A 17,954-nucleotide genomic window follows, 5' to 3' on the forward strand; every position below is an offset into this window, starting at 1 on the left:
GCAGCTGTCCAAGACACAGGGCACGGCACACAGCGCAGGGAAGGAAGGGGAAGGTGTAGTGATGGGCCCTGGGGGCCAGAGGTATCAAACCCTGGCCCTCACCAGCATGCGGAGCCCCAGTGCCCGCACAGAGCGGGCATTGGCCTTGCGTTCAAAAGGGGCTAAGGTGGGAACATTCACTGTGTTTAACCTACGCAACACGGACCTGCTGCAGCTACTTCTGTCTGCAGGGGAAGGTCGGAACCCAGGGCCCGCTCTCCCTGTATGGGGAAGCCTTGTTCTCACCGTGTGGGCATAAATCATCATCTTTTGCACACGGAAAACAAAACCTCCGTGCCCTGCCCCCAGCCCTGCTGTGCTCAGCATTCCTACACTCAGCCCAAGACAAAGCCTATCAATAATTCAGAGCAGTCAGACATCCAACACAGAACAAAGGGCGAGGGGAGACAGTTTAACAGGATTTTAACAGTGATTAGAGGCAGGAGCATAAATAGCATCTCTCAAATGGCACTAACTCTACGGAGAGCAAGCTCATCTTCTGCTTATGGTCAAGAGTTCAATTTCTATCCAGGTACAATCATACAACACAACATTTTCCCACTTTCCTAAGAAACATGCAGTAGGTATCCCCTAAGAAAGAATTCATTGACAGAACAATTGACGTAGCCTGACAACACAACCTCTGCCTAAGGAGAGGCCTAATGCTGCTATCACATTAAGATGAGTTAAGACAAGTTGATATATATAGAACTAGAGTAACCTCACTTCTTCCTGTATATACTGAAGCAAGAAAGGGGATGCTCTCAGGTTGTCTACTGGAAAGCTGAAGAAGCCTTGAATTTCCTTTTGATGAAGGTCCATAGTGATAATGTGTGTTAAACCTAAGGAAAAAACAAAAAAGAGAACAATTCATTGAAACAACTCCCACATGGCTGGAGTTCTTTGTGTATCTCCATTTTCCAGACTATTTTCGCTATTACTCAGACTATTGTGCCATGTGATAAAATAAGCATAAACAGGTTAACGTAAAAACTTCCAAAGACATAATGAGAAACAGGCATGCAATAAGTTACAGCACTAGGCTGACACTGTATTTCAATGACACTTCTAGGCCACTTCCCCCGGTGCAAGTTACGAAGAAATAAAATTAAGCTGAAGAAAACGAATTCCTCCAAAGTAGCTCAAGGGCTCAGCAGCACATCCCCACATCGAATGGGAGAAGAACAGAAGGACAGATGCCCTCTGGGATGCCCAGCAGCCAGATGCACTGCAGCGTTCAAGCCTACCATGCTGCTGCGCCCTGCGATACTCACCTGCCTTGGCGAGCATCGAAGCCAGCAGCTTGCAGACTATAGAGCCCCTCTTCCTCATTTTGCTTTGTTTGCTGTAGGGGAAGTAAGGGATGACCCCAATGATGTTCCTGGCACAGGAAGTCTTCAGTGCATATGCCATTATCAGCAGCTCCATGACAGCAGTATTCACATCTCTAGGAGATTTGAAAACCATTCCAAATATTAGTAGGTGTTTTTCCAATGCAACTCCTTTTCCTTTTATACCCAACACCTCTCCTCACCAAGCTTCCAAGCACATAATGCTACCTCTTATGCTAATGTATGCAAGACTCAGATTGTAATCGTATAGCTCCTTCCATCATGCCACAGCATATTACAATCAACTGTTATATGTACAGGACATGATTTCAGCACTCAAGAGCTGTGGACTGGAATTTGATTTTGTATTCTAACATGAGGTGTGTGATGATTTCCCTCCATCATCACAACAAAAACCAGCATTTTTTCATTTATGTTGGAACAAATGTCACTTCATACAATGTATTTTGAAGTAAAACAGTCTTTTAAAGAAGCAGCACACATGAAACCAACACAACTTCATCCACACTGGATTTATTAGGGTATTTTTAACAATGTAAGGCGGGTTATTTTTCCTGCCTTAAGAAATACTGCATTTTGGAGCAGTACAAAGTCCAGACACACCACTTTGGTGGAGGTCAGCATCTCCACGCTATCTAGCTCATCTAGAGATGGAAGGAACAACAGCACATAAATGCTAAATGACTGTTTCTTGAAAGAAAAAACAAGAAAGGAACATAGGCAGAACATGTCTGTAGACCACAGCAAGGAATACATGTAAAACCCCATTTTCAGTTAGCTTCACCATGATGACTGGCATGGCCCAGCAGGAGTGTATTAACCTGCATTTTTATTCATTTTGGGAAGGGGAAAAAAAGCCAAGCCCTTTTAGCTCCTTAAAACCAACACCAAGAGACACTGTCTGCACAGTCATAAACTGACCTGAGACTGTTTGGGAACTGAAGAGCATGCACTTCAGAGAAGACAGAGGGACAGCCAATCCTCCTACAATGCAGACACCTTTGCTTGGGGGTTTTCAGCACAGCCAGCCTCAAATGACACACCACTTCCCCAGACTGGTCCCCAGGAGGGCAACACTGGCGGTGGCTCAGCTGTGACAGAGCATGGGCTGACCACGGTGACACAGCAGGGGCTGACCAGGCCACCTTTCCACACAGCAGCAGAGGAATAAACAGCACAGAGCAGCTTAAAGCTCTGCAGAGTTTTTTGGATGTTACCCAGACATTGCTCAAGGACCTGTTTTCCTCCTGACCACCAGAGACAGCTTCCCCAAGAGCTCAGAGACACCATTTTCCGAGCCTCCGTCTGTGTGACCTGTGACAAACCTCTAATCATTTCCATTTCTCCATCGCTCCCCCTTCCTTTGGAAATTAACCTCTGTTTGTGCCTCTTCATTTGTGAGCGCTTGCTCTGGGTCTCTGTTCTCCCGCTGGCCCCGCCAGCCCTTGCACACAATGTCATTTACACACAAGAAAGCTTTGTTAGCTCTGAAGCATCCAGCCAAGAATTACATAAAACATAGCCCCCTGCCACGTAGGACAACGAGCAAACAAAGAACTGTTTCTTCCCTTTGGTGTTTTAGCTGTGCCAGTGGGGCCATGAGAGGAGAAAGAGATGCTACTATCAGTGTTGTATAAAAACAAAGTGGCCAAGTTTAAGCCTATTTAAAGTTCATCCCAGAAATTCAATATTTTCCATCATTATTTTTCAAATTACTCTTTAAAAATATATATATTCACATGGAAAGCAGATAGAGAATAAGACTGCTCCTGGGAGAAAGGGTTACCACTGATTTCAAAAGCCACCAGCAGTGCTGGTGCTGCTGTGGTACACTGGTAGCCATATCGATGGAGAAATTACTGGAGGAGGAGCACTTCTCTCAATAGTCAAGCAGGACTCCAACACTAGACTCCGGGAAGCTCCTGCAGGCCAGCTGGCACAGGCACTAGGCAGAGGTGGATGTGTCTGTCCTTCCAGCAGGGCTCAGGGTGGGTGGGCTGCGGGGCTCATCGAGGTGAGGAGCACCCTCCTGGACGCTTCGTGCTGAGCCAGCCATCACACTGATCCGCTCCTCCGCAAGGTGCGCTGACCTGAACCAAAGACCCGGCTTGGGGTGGGGACTACTTGCAGAGAAAAAACATCTGCAGCGGAACCCCAGCCACAGCATCTCCAAAACAGGTACCCAGGAGAGCATCCCAGTCTCCTTGCTGCCCTCCTTGCCTCCTGCCTTGAAGCCGTGCTAACAGTTATTGCTGGAAAGCTTGAGCCAAGACCGCGCACGAGGACTGTCAGCTCACTACCAGGACATTTAGAGCCAGCTCAGCTATCCCCCACGCCCTACTTACCACCTCTCCAGCAGCGTGGAGCCTCCTGCGCTGCGCCCCATCCCTGCAGATCCCTGTTCCCGGGGCTGAGCAAATGGCCTGTGTGAAGCCGCCAATCGACTTTGCAACAACCAGCACCACTCAGCACTAAAAGACTCCTTTTGCTTTTAGTATATCACTAAACCACCAACTCCTTTGTTTTTCTACAGTCTAAACATGAGCTATTTGGTTTTCCCTCATGTGAATGCTTGTCCACACACCAATAGTCTTAGACGATACCTGTCTTTGCAACTTTTTTAGTTCTGCTATGAGCTTTTCGGACAGGGAGCTTGTATCAAATATTCAGGTCTTTCTGGTCTCTCTCTGTGCATTTAAGATGCAGACTGTGAATTCACATTGCAGCATAACAAAGTTGTTTCCCTCTCTACTCCCTTCCTACTAAGTCTTAATATTTTGTTTGCTTTGCTTTTCAAACCATTACTGAGTGTGGAAGTCCTATTCTCAGGTTATTCAACACAGTTGTTTTTACTCTCTTGAAAAGCTCCCTGAAACCCACTGCAAAATTGAGATGCCCTTGAACCTGTCCTCTCAAGCAATGCAGCCAGGCACAGCTGCAGCTTAAGAATAAAAGATGACTTGGCTGCACAACAGTGGCTCCTCACCTGGAAGGCCTTGAACATTTTGGCTAAAAAGGACCCATTTCTTGGCCCACAACATTGAATTCAGTTTATGGAAAAACAAGGGGATCAACAAGTTAAAAGCAGGGGAGGTTTTCCCCTCCCAAAACTATTGCTGTCCCTAATGCTATGAGTTATCTCTCTCTCTGAACACCTTATCTGTTTTATGTTTACACAGCTCTCAGTTACAAGTTATTTCAGAGAAAACTCTCACAAGGGACAACAGAATGGCACTATTCACCCGAAACATAATCCTGCATCAGTGGATTTTCATCTTGCGGAGATTTAGTTGCTCCCTGAGGGAGTAAACACTTGGAGCATATCTCTGGAGAGAGGTGAGCTCTAGGAAAATGTCTCAGCCTGCAAGAGGAACTCCAGAAATGAGCAAGCTGATCTTGTAGTCCTACCAATTTCTTTAACAAAAGGCTAAGCACTACAAAGAGGAAATTAACTTGAATTCTCACTGGGCTCTATTTCTTTGGAAAGCAAGGAAAAATTCTGTTTCAAGGGTATTCTGCTACCTGCTTGAGCTCTGGTTCTATTAGTTCCTGTGATCTATTGAGCTATTAGTTCCTGTGATCTCCAAAATCTGAGCAGAATCTGTTAACTTGGAATAAGCTATCAGAGCAGGAATATTCTTGTTTTGCTAACTGCGCAAAAGGCATCCTATCAATACCTCATCTCTGAAAACAGCACCTCCCCTACTCATAGTTGGTCATTTTGCAGTCACCATTTGTATGTAGGCTCCCTTCCCACCATCCTAGTGCGATCTCGCTACACTCTTCCTCAGCCAGCGAGCAGCAAGGTTCCTGGGGTTAGCAGCTGGTTTTCTAGGCCCCTGGTTACTCACAGCACTTCTTTTTCCTCTTACTCCAAGGCTAGAAGAGCCCAAAATAAAAACCAGACTCACTTAAGAAAAGACTCAACATCATTAAGAACTATAAGAGTACAGGAGGGAAGCTACGGGCTTCCACCTAAGTTCAGTTTCACATCGCTACAGTGAAAAGGGAAGAGTAATCCAGCCTGTAATGAAAGCAATAGCTGCTGTTTGTTGCTGGCTCTGCTGCTTGGTAATTGGAAGGCAGAGGAAATTATACATCCTGAAATGGAAATGCCACTCAGAAATCACCAAGGAACTGAGCCTGTAAGGACACCAACACACAGACCAGTGATGTTTCACTTGAAGCCATCAGTCATACTTGTTCTTGCCTGAAGTGACACACTTAAGCTATTTGATGGGAAGCTTCTCCGTTTGCTGTGGCACAAGCAATCCTCTGGGAATTTTAACAGCTTAACACTATGTGGTGTCTTAAATGTAAGGCAAAGCAATGCCAACACTGGAAAGAGACTGGTTATTGTGCTGGCTAATGGCGAGCAAACCTATTGAACAATCCGCTGAACCAGAAATTCAAAGCATATCACAGCTGTAAAACTGAGCCACAAGTCCCTTACCTGGGGATTGTCTGTATAATGAAGATATCCTGTCCCCGGACGGACTCTTTTATTTCAACTCTTGTTTCTGGAGAAGATTGAAAACACAGTCAGTTTTGTTTCCAAACATCAGATTTACAGTGATAACACACCATGTTTTAGCAGCAACTTTGCCCACTGGTCTGGGCAGAGAGGACTTGCTCCTTTGCCCTTTGTGCACACACACCCACTACACACACGCAGATAAGCCAAGTGGATTTTCCAAAGGCTGGTCCTGAGAAGTAAAGAGCTCGCATGACATACCAGTGAGTTAGTTGTATTCACAATGCAAAACCAGGCTGAATAGCTGTTCCCTTACACACAGAAGACAATTACCTAACTCTCAATGAGAGATCCTTTTCAATTCTCCATGCTGAGTGCTGAAAGCTGTCAATACTGCGTTCATTAGTGAACAATGAACCACCCAAAGCAGAACAACCTCTAGTACTAGGTGGCCCGGTCAGCTCCATACAGGCTGGATAGCTCAAGGCAACAGCACAGAGTTCAGAGGGATAACTCCCCAACTTCACTACCAAGGTCAAGACATTTCAACACTGACACGAGCTGCAAACCCGGGTCTCTACTGAACACAAGTCCTACAGTCCCAGACTCAAATGGAAAAGCCAAGCCCCAAGGCAGCTCTGCAGAGCCAAAGCAATGACACTAGGTTTCCCGAGGTGCCTGTCTTAGCCACTCATTTCCTACACAGTTGTGAACTAGAGGGCAGGGATAAGTGAAAGGAGAGAAATATCTACCAAGCTAGCGAATTCAAAGTCTAATTGCCTGGGCACTGGCAGTAACCTTAAGGGACTCTGCTGAAAGCAGACCGATTTGCTGTGTAGTGATGAGGAACAATTTCAGACCTTGTAGCTAGCGACCTGATTTAAAACTAACCCCAAAGGGCAGTGAGCTCTCACGAGCATGAATACAACAGCCAACCCGACCATGACCACAGCAGCTTACACACTGCGTGGCCCATTCCGGCTGTAAGAGCAGCAGCAGCATCATAAATCCTTATGCCGAGCCAGCACTGTTTCCATCCCTTCCTCTCACCTGTATCAGCTCTCTGGTTCTAGTCTCTCTTGCAAATAACGTAACAGAGGTCTTGAAACAGTAAATGACTCCTAGCCACTGAACTCTGTTAACCAATATCCTCGTGTTTTAGCCCAGCATCTGAAAACAGACACTTGCTACATTTAAAGAGATGAAAGCAAGCTCCAAGAAGCACACTCCCCAGCACAGCCCTTGCTAGGGCACCTGTAAACTGCCTGTGGCAGGGGAGGGCTGGAAGAAGGGAATAATTTAAAAGTTTGCAAGGCAAACACTTAGAAAGCAGGCCATTACTTTTAAACCTGGGAGGTTTTTGCTAAGCACAAGAGCGTGTAAGATTTTGTAGCAGCTAACACCCGAGGTAGGACTCTCCTTTAGATGAGAGTTAGCTGACGGGCAGACAAACCAGATAACAGGGAAAAGCAAGGAATGCATTTAATTGCTTTGTCCAAGGTCAGACACGGAGGTTTAGCACTGCCAGGAGCAGCAGTAACATTACAGCTGAATCACTGCACTTACTAGACAGGTTTGGCCAATGGAGTTACCCAATATTTCTAAGATTACCTCAAAACAGTTGCAAATAGTAAAGATTTCCCTTACCTCCATTGGTTTCCTGGTACACCACAGATTTCCCCAGCTCAGCACCGAGACGCCTGGAGAGAAAAAAGGAAATTAAAAATAAAGGAACGCAGCAGTTCATGATCCAATGCAGAGACTGGACCAACCATTACACACCAACAAAACACAGCATTGCCTAACAGGGAGCTGAGTGTGCCAGCCAGGCTGCAGAACTACGCATCCGCCCCATCCCTGGGGGACTCCTTCCCTCCGACGTCCCCAGGAAGGGCCCTGGGGCATGCTGCTCTGAGGCAGGTCGATGCCATACTTGAAAAGCCAGTCCTTGCACAACTGACCAGAGGCTGTGTCTCCTGATGGCAAAGGACATCTTGCTAGCCTATGCAATGCCACCTTAGGCAGATCTGTTGTGGAACTAAACATTAATTATTTACTCAGACTTGATTAATGGCAACTGAGTCACTTTTTTTTTTTTGACTCCCACATCATCTTTTTTTTTCCTCCCCAAACCTTCCTTCTGAAATAACTCAGCTGACTGAAGAGATTTTAACTAAAAAAAAAAAAGTTTTCTGATTTTTTCAAATTGCGCCTTCCTCTTCTCAAATGTCAGATCTACATCTACATCACAACACAGATTACAGTGGGCCCTTTTTTTTTTTAAATTTCTTTCTTATATAAGAAAGATTCATTTTGAAGAGCATTTTAAAAAGCTCCAAAAGGCAGACTACTCCCTCAGGTGACACTTCTGTATTTAACTATACTGACAAGTAATCCATTAGTAAGTATTTAGAGGCACGTGTCCTTTAACTGTGAGCCTCAGCTGAGAGACCCCACACCAGCGAGATGCTGAATCAAGTGTGTTGCTGCAACTCAGCTGGCTGGAGCACCAGACAAGTCCGTCCTCTCTTCTAGGGTCTGCTCGGTGCCATGCCCACACGCTGGATTAGGAAATGGTTTTTGCCTGCAAAATACCTTTGTTCAACACATAGATTACAGCAGTAGTTTCCTGTCTGCACGTATACTGTATTTACCGGGACACAGGCCAAAATTTTGCAAATCAGGACTAAACCTAAATAAAGAGCCCATATCTGTTGCTGGCTCTCCCCTGGTCTACCACCTTCAGCAGTCAGTCTCTCTCCATCTCCTTAGCCACAGACTCAGCCTCGTACTTAAATTGTCACAAAGATATGCTTTTTCAGAAGTCAATGAGCAAGACAGCCTGACACTGGCACGCTGCTGGCCCATCAGCAACTGCTGGACTCAGCTATGAGCCCACAAGCTGGAGGTCTCAGCTAGAAGCTGGCCTGGAAAGCGTGCCTGGGACAGCTGTGATAACAGATACTCGAATGCAACATGATATATTTGCTTAGCTGGCTACAAAGCACGTATTTGGCACACACACATTCCCAATTGTGTGTCTGGCAGCACATTTTGTCATGGCTGGGGCTGGTGCGTAAACTCCTGCACTGAGAATCACACGTGTGAGATTATAACCAGCCCGGCTCAGGTACCAACTGGAGCATCACCCAGGGACCGTGCAGTCCAGAGCAGGCAAGCCACATGAACCTCTAATTTGGCTTCTCTCACCAGCCCCGCTGGGTTACAGCTGCCATACAGCGGCATCCTCAGTACCTTCAGTATCTTCAAAAAAGAGCTGGCAGCTGGTCAAGCAAAGGCAAGCCTGGGGACCCCAGGGATAGATGCATTGCAAAGGTGAGTTTTGCAGATGGGATCCATTGAGCACTTACTGCCACCCATTGGGATCCCGCTGTCTTTCTGATGACAGTCAGGCATTTGCAATCACTAAGCTTTAGCCTAATCAGTGCCAAGACATTCAAGTCGAAACAAGCTTAAGAATCACACACACACAAAACAAACCGGGGGGGGGAATGTTTAATGACCCACACTTGTTCCTCCACAACTGCACCGCAAGTCTTGCAACCTCCCTTTGGAGGCACGTGCGCCCTGACTTCACTGCAGACAACATGTTCCTACCTCACTGCTTGAAAAAAAACTCCATTACTGAGACTGTGCAAGTGCCCTTAGTCAATCCTGCATCTCATGGAAGGAGGGAAAGCTTCAAAAACAGTCCAATGGGACACATCTCAGCTAAATACCCCTTGGAGGGTGGCACTTCCAATGCTAAGGGGTAGCAAACAAACACAGCACAGGCTTGTGATGCTCTGCGAGGATGTAGCTGGCAAGAAGAAACCACAGCACGGTGGTCCCCTATTCAGATCATACAGCAGCAATGCAGTTTCTGTGCTGCTGAAAGAAGAAATTGGAAAGGCAAGTTTGCTCCCTGATGGAAAGAGGGACACTAAACAGCTCAGCTTGTCAAACCTGGGTGCAGATAGCACCAGAAGAGACATTAAGCAGCTGACAACTTAAAGGAATGAGCGGTAGTAAATTGCTCTGGTCAGACAATAAATCCCATCTCTGCTCCAACTGTTGACTGCAAGTAAACAAGAGGGACGGCAGTGGGAAGGATACGAGATAAAACTGCCCATAAAAGTCATACAGCCCTGCCTACAGTGCTCTGCAGTCCCATGAGCTGCAGGCACAGCAGATGGATCGACAGGCACCTCCACCAAAGCAGTTCAGGTATGTTTACCCAAGGGGCACACCTTCCACTAAATTCATTTCTGAAGGCTTTGCGTGAGCCAAGACTTCAGCCAGTGAAGGAGTCTGATAAAACCTTGGAGTCAAGGCTATTAAAGAGGGGACTGTTTGTGCAGCTCCTGTTGTAAAACACCAAATTCCACAGGACTTGTGTCAAAAGGGAGATTTGCACCAAAGTCAAGGGCAGAGCACGGCCTTAGCCACCACACAGCCTGGGAGTAACTGTTTGTGACAGAGTTCAAAGATAAATTCCCCCTTCCTATCACCTCTCCCTTTTTCCCCTCCTCTCTCCCTTTTCCCCCTCCATCCCCAGCTCTTTTCTCTCTAAACCCTCCCCGTGCAGAAGCCCCCAATTGCTCATTGCTTTAGAGGAATACTGTTGCTTATACTGAAATAATGTTGCTTTTAATAGAGGAATTAAACTGACAGCAAGAACTCTGTTTGTATTCGGCTTCAGGACTAACACCATACCCATATGAACAGGGGCTATCACAATTACTGGATCACTTGTCTGCAGACATGAGATCTACCCTAGGAAAGAAAAGGCTGCTACGACAGGTAACCCAGAGCACACACCCCCACAGAGACATACAGCTTCTTTTGGCAAAAATAATACTTTAGGTCCTGTAGATAAATCACATCTCAAGCAAAATGAGCTCCACCAACAAAAGCCCTGCTGTGTGGTGTGGTGTTTGGCTATGGGGAGGTGAGGGCTTTTGCTGATACTGAAGTGTTTAAGACTGGAGAACAGGCTGATTTTAGTGTATTTGCAGAAATCTCACTGGTTAACCAGTGCGAAGCAGATATCAGAGCAGGAGTTCACTTCTGGAAGCTGTCTTCTCCATCCAAGAGAGACAGAAACTCAGTTTGGCATTGTTTTTGTTTTTAAAAGCAGCAGTCTTCAGAACTGGGATCTGTTGAAAAAGCTAAGCTATGCTATCTGTTAAAAAAGTCCTGCCAAGCTCAGTGCAGAGGGCTGGGCACAGCGGGATCAAGATATTACTACTCCAGGCTGCTCCCAGCTTTTAAAGTTTTTAACGACATCTCAGTGTAAACTTTCCCTGTGTGATCACTCGCTGCTCCTGATGGGGAAAGCCCTGCTCCTTGCTCTGCTCTGCCGTCCTCGCACCAGCTCCGTCACTAAAACAACTCCTCTAGGACCTGATAGCATCTAAGAGAAAAATTCTCTTTATGGCTTTAAAAATCCTACCCAGAGCAATTGGCCAGTAAAAATTTATACTGATCTGGAATATCTCTCTCTGTAAGCATTGCCTAGGAAAGATGATCTAACTTTCTGCAGTCTCAACACATGCCAAGAGGATACTAAACTGTGGATACATGAGTGTTTATAAAATCTGTCTCAAACTCACAGCCTAAATGTGAACAGCTCAGAAGTCACCTATAGTTTAATGAGGAAGTGACACACCAGTATTTTAGGAAACGCTATGAGGCTGCATTAGACTGTACTTTAAAATGCTCCTCTGAAAACTGTCAAAAACCACTGTACCAGGCTCTTGAGACAAAGGACAGTCAGTTAAAAAGAGACTTGACGTTTAGCTGAATCAAAATTCAAGAGGCAAGTGCACTTGCAGTATTTCATGCCATCAAAGCATGTTTCAGTACTGCTGGGAAGGGCTCTCAGCCCGGGCTGTGTTTTCTTCTCCCACTCTGTGACAAGCACCTAAAAGACATTTGTAAAGTTATCACTGAAAGAAGCTTCCAGCCAGCTCACAGTGCAAACATTCAATTTGAAGAGAAATCTGCATACAGACAAAGCCCTTGACGGTGATATGATTTTATTTTGCAATATTCTCTTCTTTACAAAAACTTCCACTGGTCTCAGCTCTGCAAATACCCGACTCTCCCCACAACACCTACAGACTCCACGAACCACTGCAGGCTCCAGAAGGAGCTACAGCTGACGGCAGAGGATCTGCTCTGTGCCTGACTGTGGCCAAAGCAAGCCACAGCCTGACTTTGAATTGCTTTTCAAACTCAAGCAAATCTTTATTTAAAGATCAGTCAACTGGTCCAGCTAGCACAGTGGCAACTCTGCGGTGTATTTCCTAATCTCCCACTTCAAGAACAAGCCAGGGAAAGGGAAAGGAAACAGCAGCTTCCTGGATACAAGGCAATATCCTTGTTCAAATATCGTTATAACTATCTGAGCTCTCCCTTACCTCTCTCCACCCACCTGGTATGACTGGATGCTTGAAGAACAGTCCCTGCTGCTCATCTGCCACTTGTACCCAGTGCCATCCAGCACTTGCATCATTTGTTCCAGCCATGCCAAAGCCGTGCAGATGAACTACTGGCAAATACCATACAGATTTTCCTCTAGTCCTACTAGTCTGCTCCTCGTGAAGGAACTTCCCCTAAACCTGGCACTGGCCAGCACAGAAAGCTACCAGGCAAAGCCAGTCTGCTCAGCCACATTACATGCTCTAAGCTGCACAGAAAATCTCAAAGCCCAACTGCTCCATGCTCACTCCACTCCAGCACCATCCCCTGCCTGTAACCCTCTCCAGCTATGCTACTTTTTAGCTAGTTATTCTTTTCCCTTTCCAAAATCCTCTGATGCAGTTTCACCCTGTAATATCTCTTAGCCTCCTGCCACAGTGCTGCATCTTCTGAGATGGAAAAGAGTTTGTGCCACCTCCTCTCCTCCCGTAGCATCACACAAGAGCTCTTTCCAGAAGGCAAGAACAGTGTTTGGAGATAGGGGAGAGCAGCATCACAAGGCTGCTGTGATCTGACTGCCCTGTGCCATCCTCTCACATGCTGGCAAGATGACCTAATGAGGAAGGCTGACATTACTTTTCCTCCATCCCATCAGAAATTCTTCAGCTGAGGGAGGTCGCTGCAAGTCCTCCTAACATACGGTCTCTTCCGAAAGCAGGGTGCACCTCCCGCTCATTCACAGAAAACACCACCCTGGTTTTAGTGTTGCGTACCCAGCTCCCTACAACCAGAGATCAGAACACAAGTCTCCATCTTTTCCTCATTACTCCACGTTCTTTAGGCTTATGACATTGCTTTTATCTTTAGATCAACATAATTTTCCGTGCTGTAAACCAAATGAACGCCTAGAATACTCGCATCCACTGTCTGCAATGAGTTTATGATGGTATCACGTCCCGCATAACGCAGACCTGCAGGAGCACTGGGGAGGCATTAGAAAGCTTCAATCAGGAATCCCCTCCAACCCAAACACACAAGCAGGGAGTGGAGCGTAGTATTTGTACCCTCTGTGCCAAACACTGCAGTCAGAGGGAGATCTAAATGCATCTGTTGGACTCCAGAGATTAAAAAGACTTGCTAGACCTCCCTCCCCCCAGCAGCACACAAGGCCCATTAGGGATCAGCACTGGTCACAGAAATTATCTTTCTCCCCTGCAAATGCAGCTTATAATCAGATCCAAGCATCCTAATTACAGCAGGAGTTTTCTTTCCATCTGGGAAAGGATTTAAAAAAAAGAAAAATCACCTCTCTCAATTTATAAGATACAAGTAAACATGTGGTTTTATTTATGTTTCAGTGGTCCTGAATGTAAGGAGCATCTTTATTATTTAGAGTTTCACAAGGTATTTGGTTCTCATAAGCCAGCACCATCTCCTCTCCCTGGCAGATGCTAACATAAACAAAAGCTCTGAAAACTCAAAGTGAAAGTTAATTTAGTCACTCGTCCTATCACCAGACAAGAATGCATAATGGGAAATTGTAAAGATCGGAAGCATGCCAGAATGCCACGCTCAGAGCCTGAATCGAAAGTGACTCTGGAAGTTTTGCATTAAATGAAGCGAGGAGATTGACAGCTTTCAGATGTCTGGTTTATGTCACACTACTCCTCCCCAGGCTTGAGATTTTAAAAAAGGGTAAGCTAGGACTCTTCAAGTATTGATTTTAACATCATACCTACAGGCAAAGAGCAACAGAGCCTAGATGGACAAGAGTCTCAAGGGGCCCTACTCCTAATATTGTGTGTTGTTTTAAAGTTCTTTTACTATTTATACTAATGGTCATAAAAAAACTTTAAAAAGAACGCACAATATTAGAGGACAGACTCACCCTTATAAGACTGCTCCAACTCTATTAAAAGGTGCAACTGACCTCCCCAGCAAAGTACAGACTGGGATGTGACACAGTGGGAAAGCCAGCAGTCACGCATCTTTTGCAACCTGAAAAAACAAGGATGTATTACGAACGTGTTGAAACAGCCCCTGAGCTCCTAAGGGAAGTCAGTGCAAAACCACTGCACAAGATGCTGAAAATACCTTTCTTTTTGGGAGACTTTTTACTGTGGGCAAATCCATACTATTAATGGTTCCAGATTTTGCACCCCCCTCCAGCAAAACCTCATCCACATATAATGCTTCACACCTTTCCGTTTCAGAGTGGTCACTACTCCCATTTTACAGATAGTAAAGCTATGTGTCCTTAAGTCTCAGTTTAAGCAGTAGCTGCGTATCACACTGTTGTACTCATACCACCACCGGAGCATCCAACTTCCTCACTAACATTTGCTTGCAAAAGCCAAGGCAAAAAGCCCACATCATGTCCATTAAAAGTTTACTTTGTGAAGGACAGCCAGGAGGTCACTCTCTGGATCCTGCTGTCATTCACCCTCAGAGCACCACTGGGAACCCTGCAGAGGGTTACAGCAGCACGTCACACAGCCAGCTGTGTGTGCCACAGCCCGGGGAAGCCTGCTCCGTGTCTCTTCTTATTATATCTTTAAAAAAAGAGAGTTATTTTTAAGACAAAGAGCAGAGAATAAAGATTGCCTGTTTGCTCTTTCAGTCCTGAGAACTTGGAGCTCGTCCCCAGGGGACTTCTGTTATGTTCTGTGTTGACGCAACAGGACAAGCCTTGTAAAACCATGTCCCATCTGTTGCAGCAAAACTTACTTTTTTATATAGAGAGACTTTGAGAGTTGTATCAGTGAAGGGCAAGTGATATGGAACTGACCAAATATAGCAAAAATACATGAACCAAAAAAAAGCTTTCCAATCCCAAACACAAGGATTTCCCTCTCTGCCTCACGCCCAAAGAAGTCCACCACCATTATCTAACACACATCCCATCAACGCCAGCGATCCCAGCCAAACAGCCAAGTCAGCTTCGTGGAGATAATCTGTGTTAAGGATTGAACACACTGTTTATAAAGCTAGCTGGACAAATGGCAAAATGTTCTTGCAGTTTAAGGCGGCAGCACACCTGTATTTAGTAAAGTTTCCAATTTAAGCATGCCCTTGGAGACAGAACAGGCCAGCAGCTGCCTAAGGGGCAGCAAGGATGCTATCTACTGCAGCAGGCAAACAAGCACTGAGCCCCTTCAATTTTGGAAGCAGCTTCCTATGAACTGTAGCTGAGAAGCAGCAGAAAGAAAACCCAAATCCTGCTTTAGGATGACAACTCCCCAGTACACAGATGCCTGTCTCAGAAAAGCCTCTGTGGCTGGGAGCACCCTGATTTGAACCAAACTAATTCAAAAACAAAAGATCAAGTGTTGGGGTAAACTCAGTGCTCCTCTGTGCAGCAAGAGCCCCATTTTGGAGCTAGCTGTTACACACCTCCTTCAGCAGGACCCAGCGCATCCATCCCTGCCAAGTCAAGGTCAAACTCTGCCCAAATTGATGATCTGACAAACAAAAAAAAAAAAAAAAAGAGGGCACACTTCTATCCCTAAACTAAACCCTCTTTTTTTAGCATGTGCTGCCCACCTCTCCTACCCCACTGAAATGCAGATTCACTAATCCACTTCGGTTAGTCCACCAGCAACTGCTGGTGCTGCACGAGGTCAACGCTCCCTGCGCCCCAGGCAGCGAAGCTGTTGAGCACACCAGGTCGCCAGCCCATCCCCACGAAAAGCAGCCAAGAAAGTTTTGAGCATCTCCCAAACCAGTTAAAACACTTTCTGAGGTTTGTTCAGCCAAGTTTCACCTTCTCCCTCCTCAAAAGTAACAGCCTTTGCTGCAACCCGGCCTTTCCAGCATTGAAATGGATGTCGGAGATGCAAGAGGCGGAAAGCAGCCGGTCCATTTTCGTCGCTGGGTCAAACTGAGTTATCGGGAGGGATGAGCCGGCGCCGAGGAGAAGGGCAGAGCTGCCGAACGCTCTCAGCGCAAAACCTCTGCAGCAAAGGTGTTCGCAGCAGACACCTTCGGCTTGGGAAGGCGGGAGGACGCCGAAAGCCTCTCCAGCCGCTCTGAAGAAAGCCTGCCCGCTCGCAGGAGCTCTGGGGGGGGGAAGAAACTTGAGAGAGAGGGAACTTACTCCGTGATCCTCTTCGCCAGCTCGGTGCAGGCTGCCGTGGAGTTGGCCGAGAAGACCCGGTAGCCACTTCTGGCTGCATTCATCGCCAAAGAGTCATGCAACCCCCGTGGAGCTCGAAAGTGAGAAAAAACAGATTTATAAGGCAACAACAGCTTCCGTGGCATCCTTTTCTTCCTCTCCGCCACGATCACCGCCCCTTAAGGGGTGGGGAGGAGGAGGAGGAGGAGGGGAACTCTTCCGCTACCTATGGTCTTGCTGGTCCACTCCTGTGGCAAAGTATACAAGGCGGGGTGAAAAATATGACTATTAAAATAAAATGGAGCAGCAGCAGCCTGGGGGGGGGGGGGGTGGGCTGTGGGTGTAGCGCGCTGCCTGCAGAGCAACCCCCACCCCCAGGAGCCAGGCCTCGGGTAACCCCGACCCCAACCCGCCCCACGTTCACCCAGAGGCACCTCATGCACCAGGGGAGGGAAGACCCCCAAAATGAGCGGAGGGGGGTAGCAAGGCAGAGAGGGGTTCCCTTGGCTGGGGAAGGAGGGGGTGAGCTGAGGGGGGAGCGGGCAGGTTGGGGGGGGGGCTAGGGGATTTCCCTGTGAGGCAGCAAGGCTGGGGGGGTCCCTGTGGTGGGGCAGGGGGTCAGTGTGGTAGGGGTGGGAGTCCCCTCCCGCTCCCCTCACCCAGCCAAGCGAGTTCCACCACCCGGCTAGAGCGCCGCTCCCCTCGGCGGCCATCTTCTCCGCGGGGAGAGACCGCCCCCGCTGCCATCTTGGGTGAGGGCACAGCGGCCGCACTCTCAAGCTTACAAGCGGGAGAGGGGTATCGGCTACTGCCCGAACAGCACCGGTACCTGAGGAGGAGGCTGAGAACGGCGTAAACTCTCCCTCCTCGGGGGGGTGGACCGCCCGCTTCCCGAGTGCGGCTGACAGCGCAGACGCTCTCCCCCTTCTGCCCGGCGGTGCGAGGCACGGCCTCAATGCGGCGGCTTCACTGCCCGCGCCTAAGATGGCGGCCGGTCCGGCGGCCCGACGGAAGCGCTGTGGCGGCGCTCTAGCCTGGCTCTATGGCAGGCGGGGTGGGAGGCTTCAGGCCTGAAGCCGGTGGGGCGGGCGAACCGCCCCACAGCCCTCCCCGCCCCACAGGGTCCAGGCCTGAAGCCTCCCACTCCATCGTGCCTAAGCATGAGCCCTCCCGGAGCCCCACAGTGTTCAGGAGGGGTTCTGCCAGCCAGGCCCCAGCCCCACAGGGGCCAGGCCACACTTTGGGCCTGGGGCTCCCCTAAGCACCCCTGTGCCGTGATGGCAGTGGGATGGTGGCCCTGAGGAGGTGCTGCTGGAGCTAAACCTGGTCTCTGCACCATTTCCCAAGGGAACACTCAGTGTCAAGCTCTCCAAGGTCCTCCAGGCTCCTTGGATGTGAGGGCAAAGTCCCTGTCGGGTGCAGGCACTAAGTGACTTACCTAAGCAGAAAACCTGCTCCAACCTGCCTGGCAGAGCTCTGTGCAGGCCTTTCCAAGCCCAGAGAACGTGCTTTATATCACAGGGAAGGCAAACAGCATCAATTTCATCAC

At 47.7% G+C, this 17,954-nt stretch overlaps 1 protein-coding gene across 3 annotated transcripts in view; it reads right to left on the reverse strand.

The window, feature by feature from the left end:
* PRPSAP1 (phosphoribosyl pyrophosphate synthetase associated protein 1) overlaps window positions 1-17,419 on the reverse strand; it is a 29,868-nt gene extending 12,449 nt beyond the window's left edge. The window contains exons 1-6 of one of the 3 annotated variants that reach the window (XM_072880847.1): window positions 17,065-17,181; window positions 16,388-16,499; window positions 7,513-7,565; window positions 5,845-5,911; window positions 1,314-1,486; window positions 766-881 (exon numbers count right to left, since the gene is read on the reverse strand). In XM_072880847.1, the coding sequence (XP_072736948.1) occupies window positions 766-881; window positions 1,314-1,486; window positions 5,845-5,911; window positions 7,513-7,565; window positions 16,388-16,499; window positions 17,065-17,152 (609 nt within the window). In that variant the 5' untranslated portion in view covers window positions 17,153-17,181. Of the gene's footprint in view, window positions 1-765; window positions 882-1,313; window positions 1,487-5,844; window positions 5,912-7,512; window positions 7,566-14,179; window positions 14,417-16,387; window positions 16,500-17,064; window positions 17,182-17,234 lie in introns of those variants that run through there. The other 2 variants (XM_072880848.1, XM_072880849.1) reach the window with 2 other exon arrangements.
* Between the last annotated feature and the right edge of the window lie 535 nt (window positions 17,420-17,954).

Source organism: Ciconia boyciana, chromosome 16 (assembly GCF_034638445.1).
Source record: "Ciconia boyciana chromosome 16, ASM3463844v1, whole genome shotgun sequence".
NCBI lineage: Eukaryota > Metazoa > Chordata > Aves > Ciconiiformes > Ciconiidae > Ciconia > Ciconia boyciana.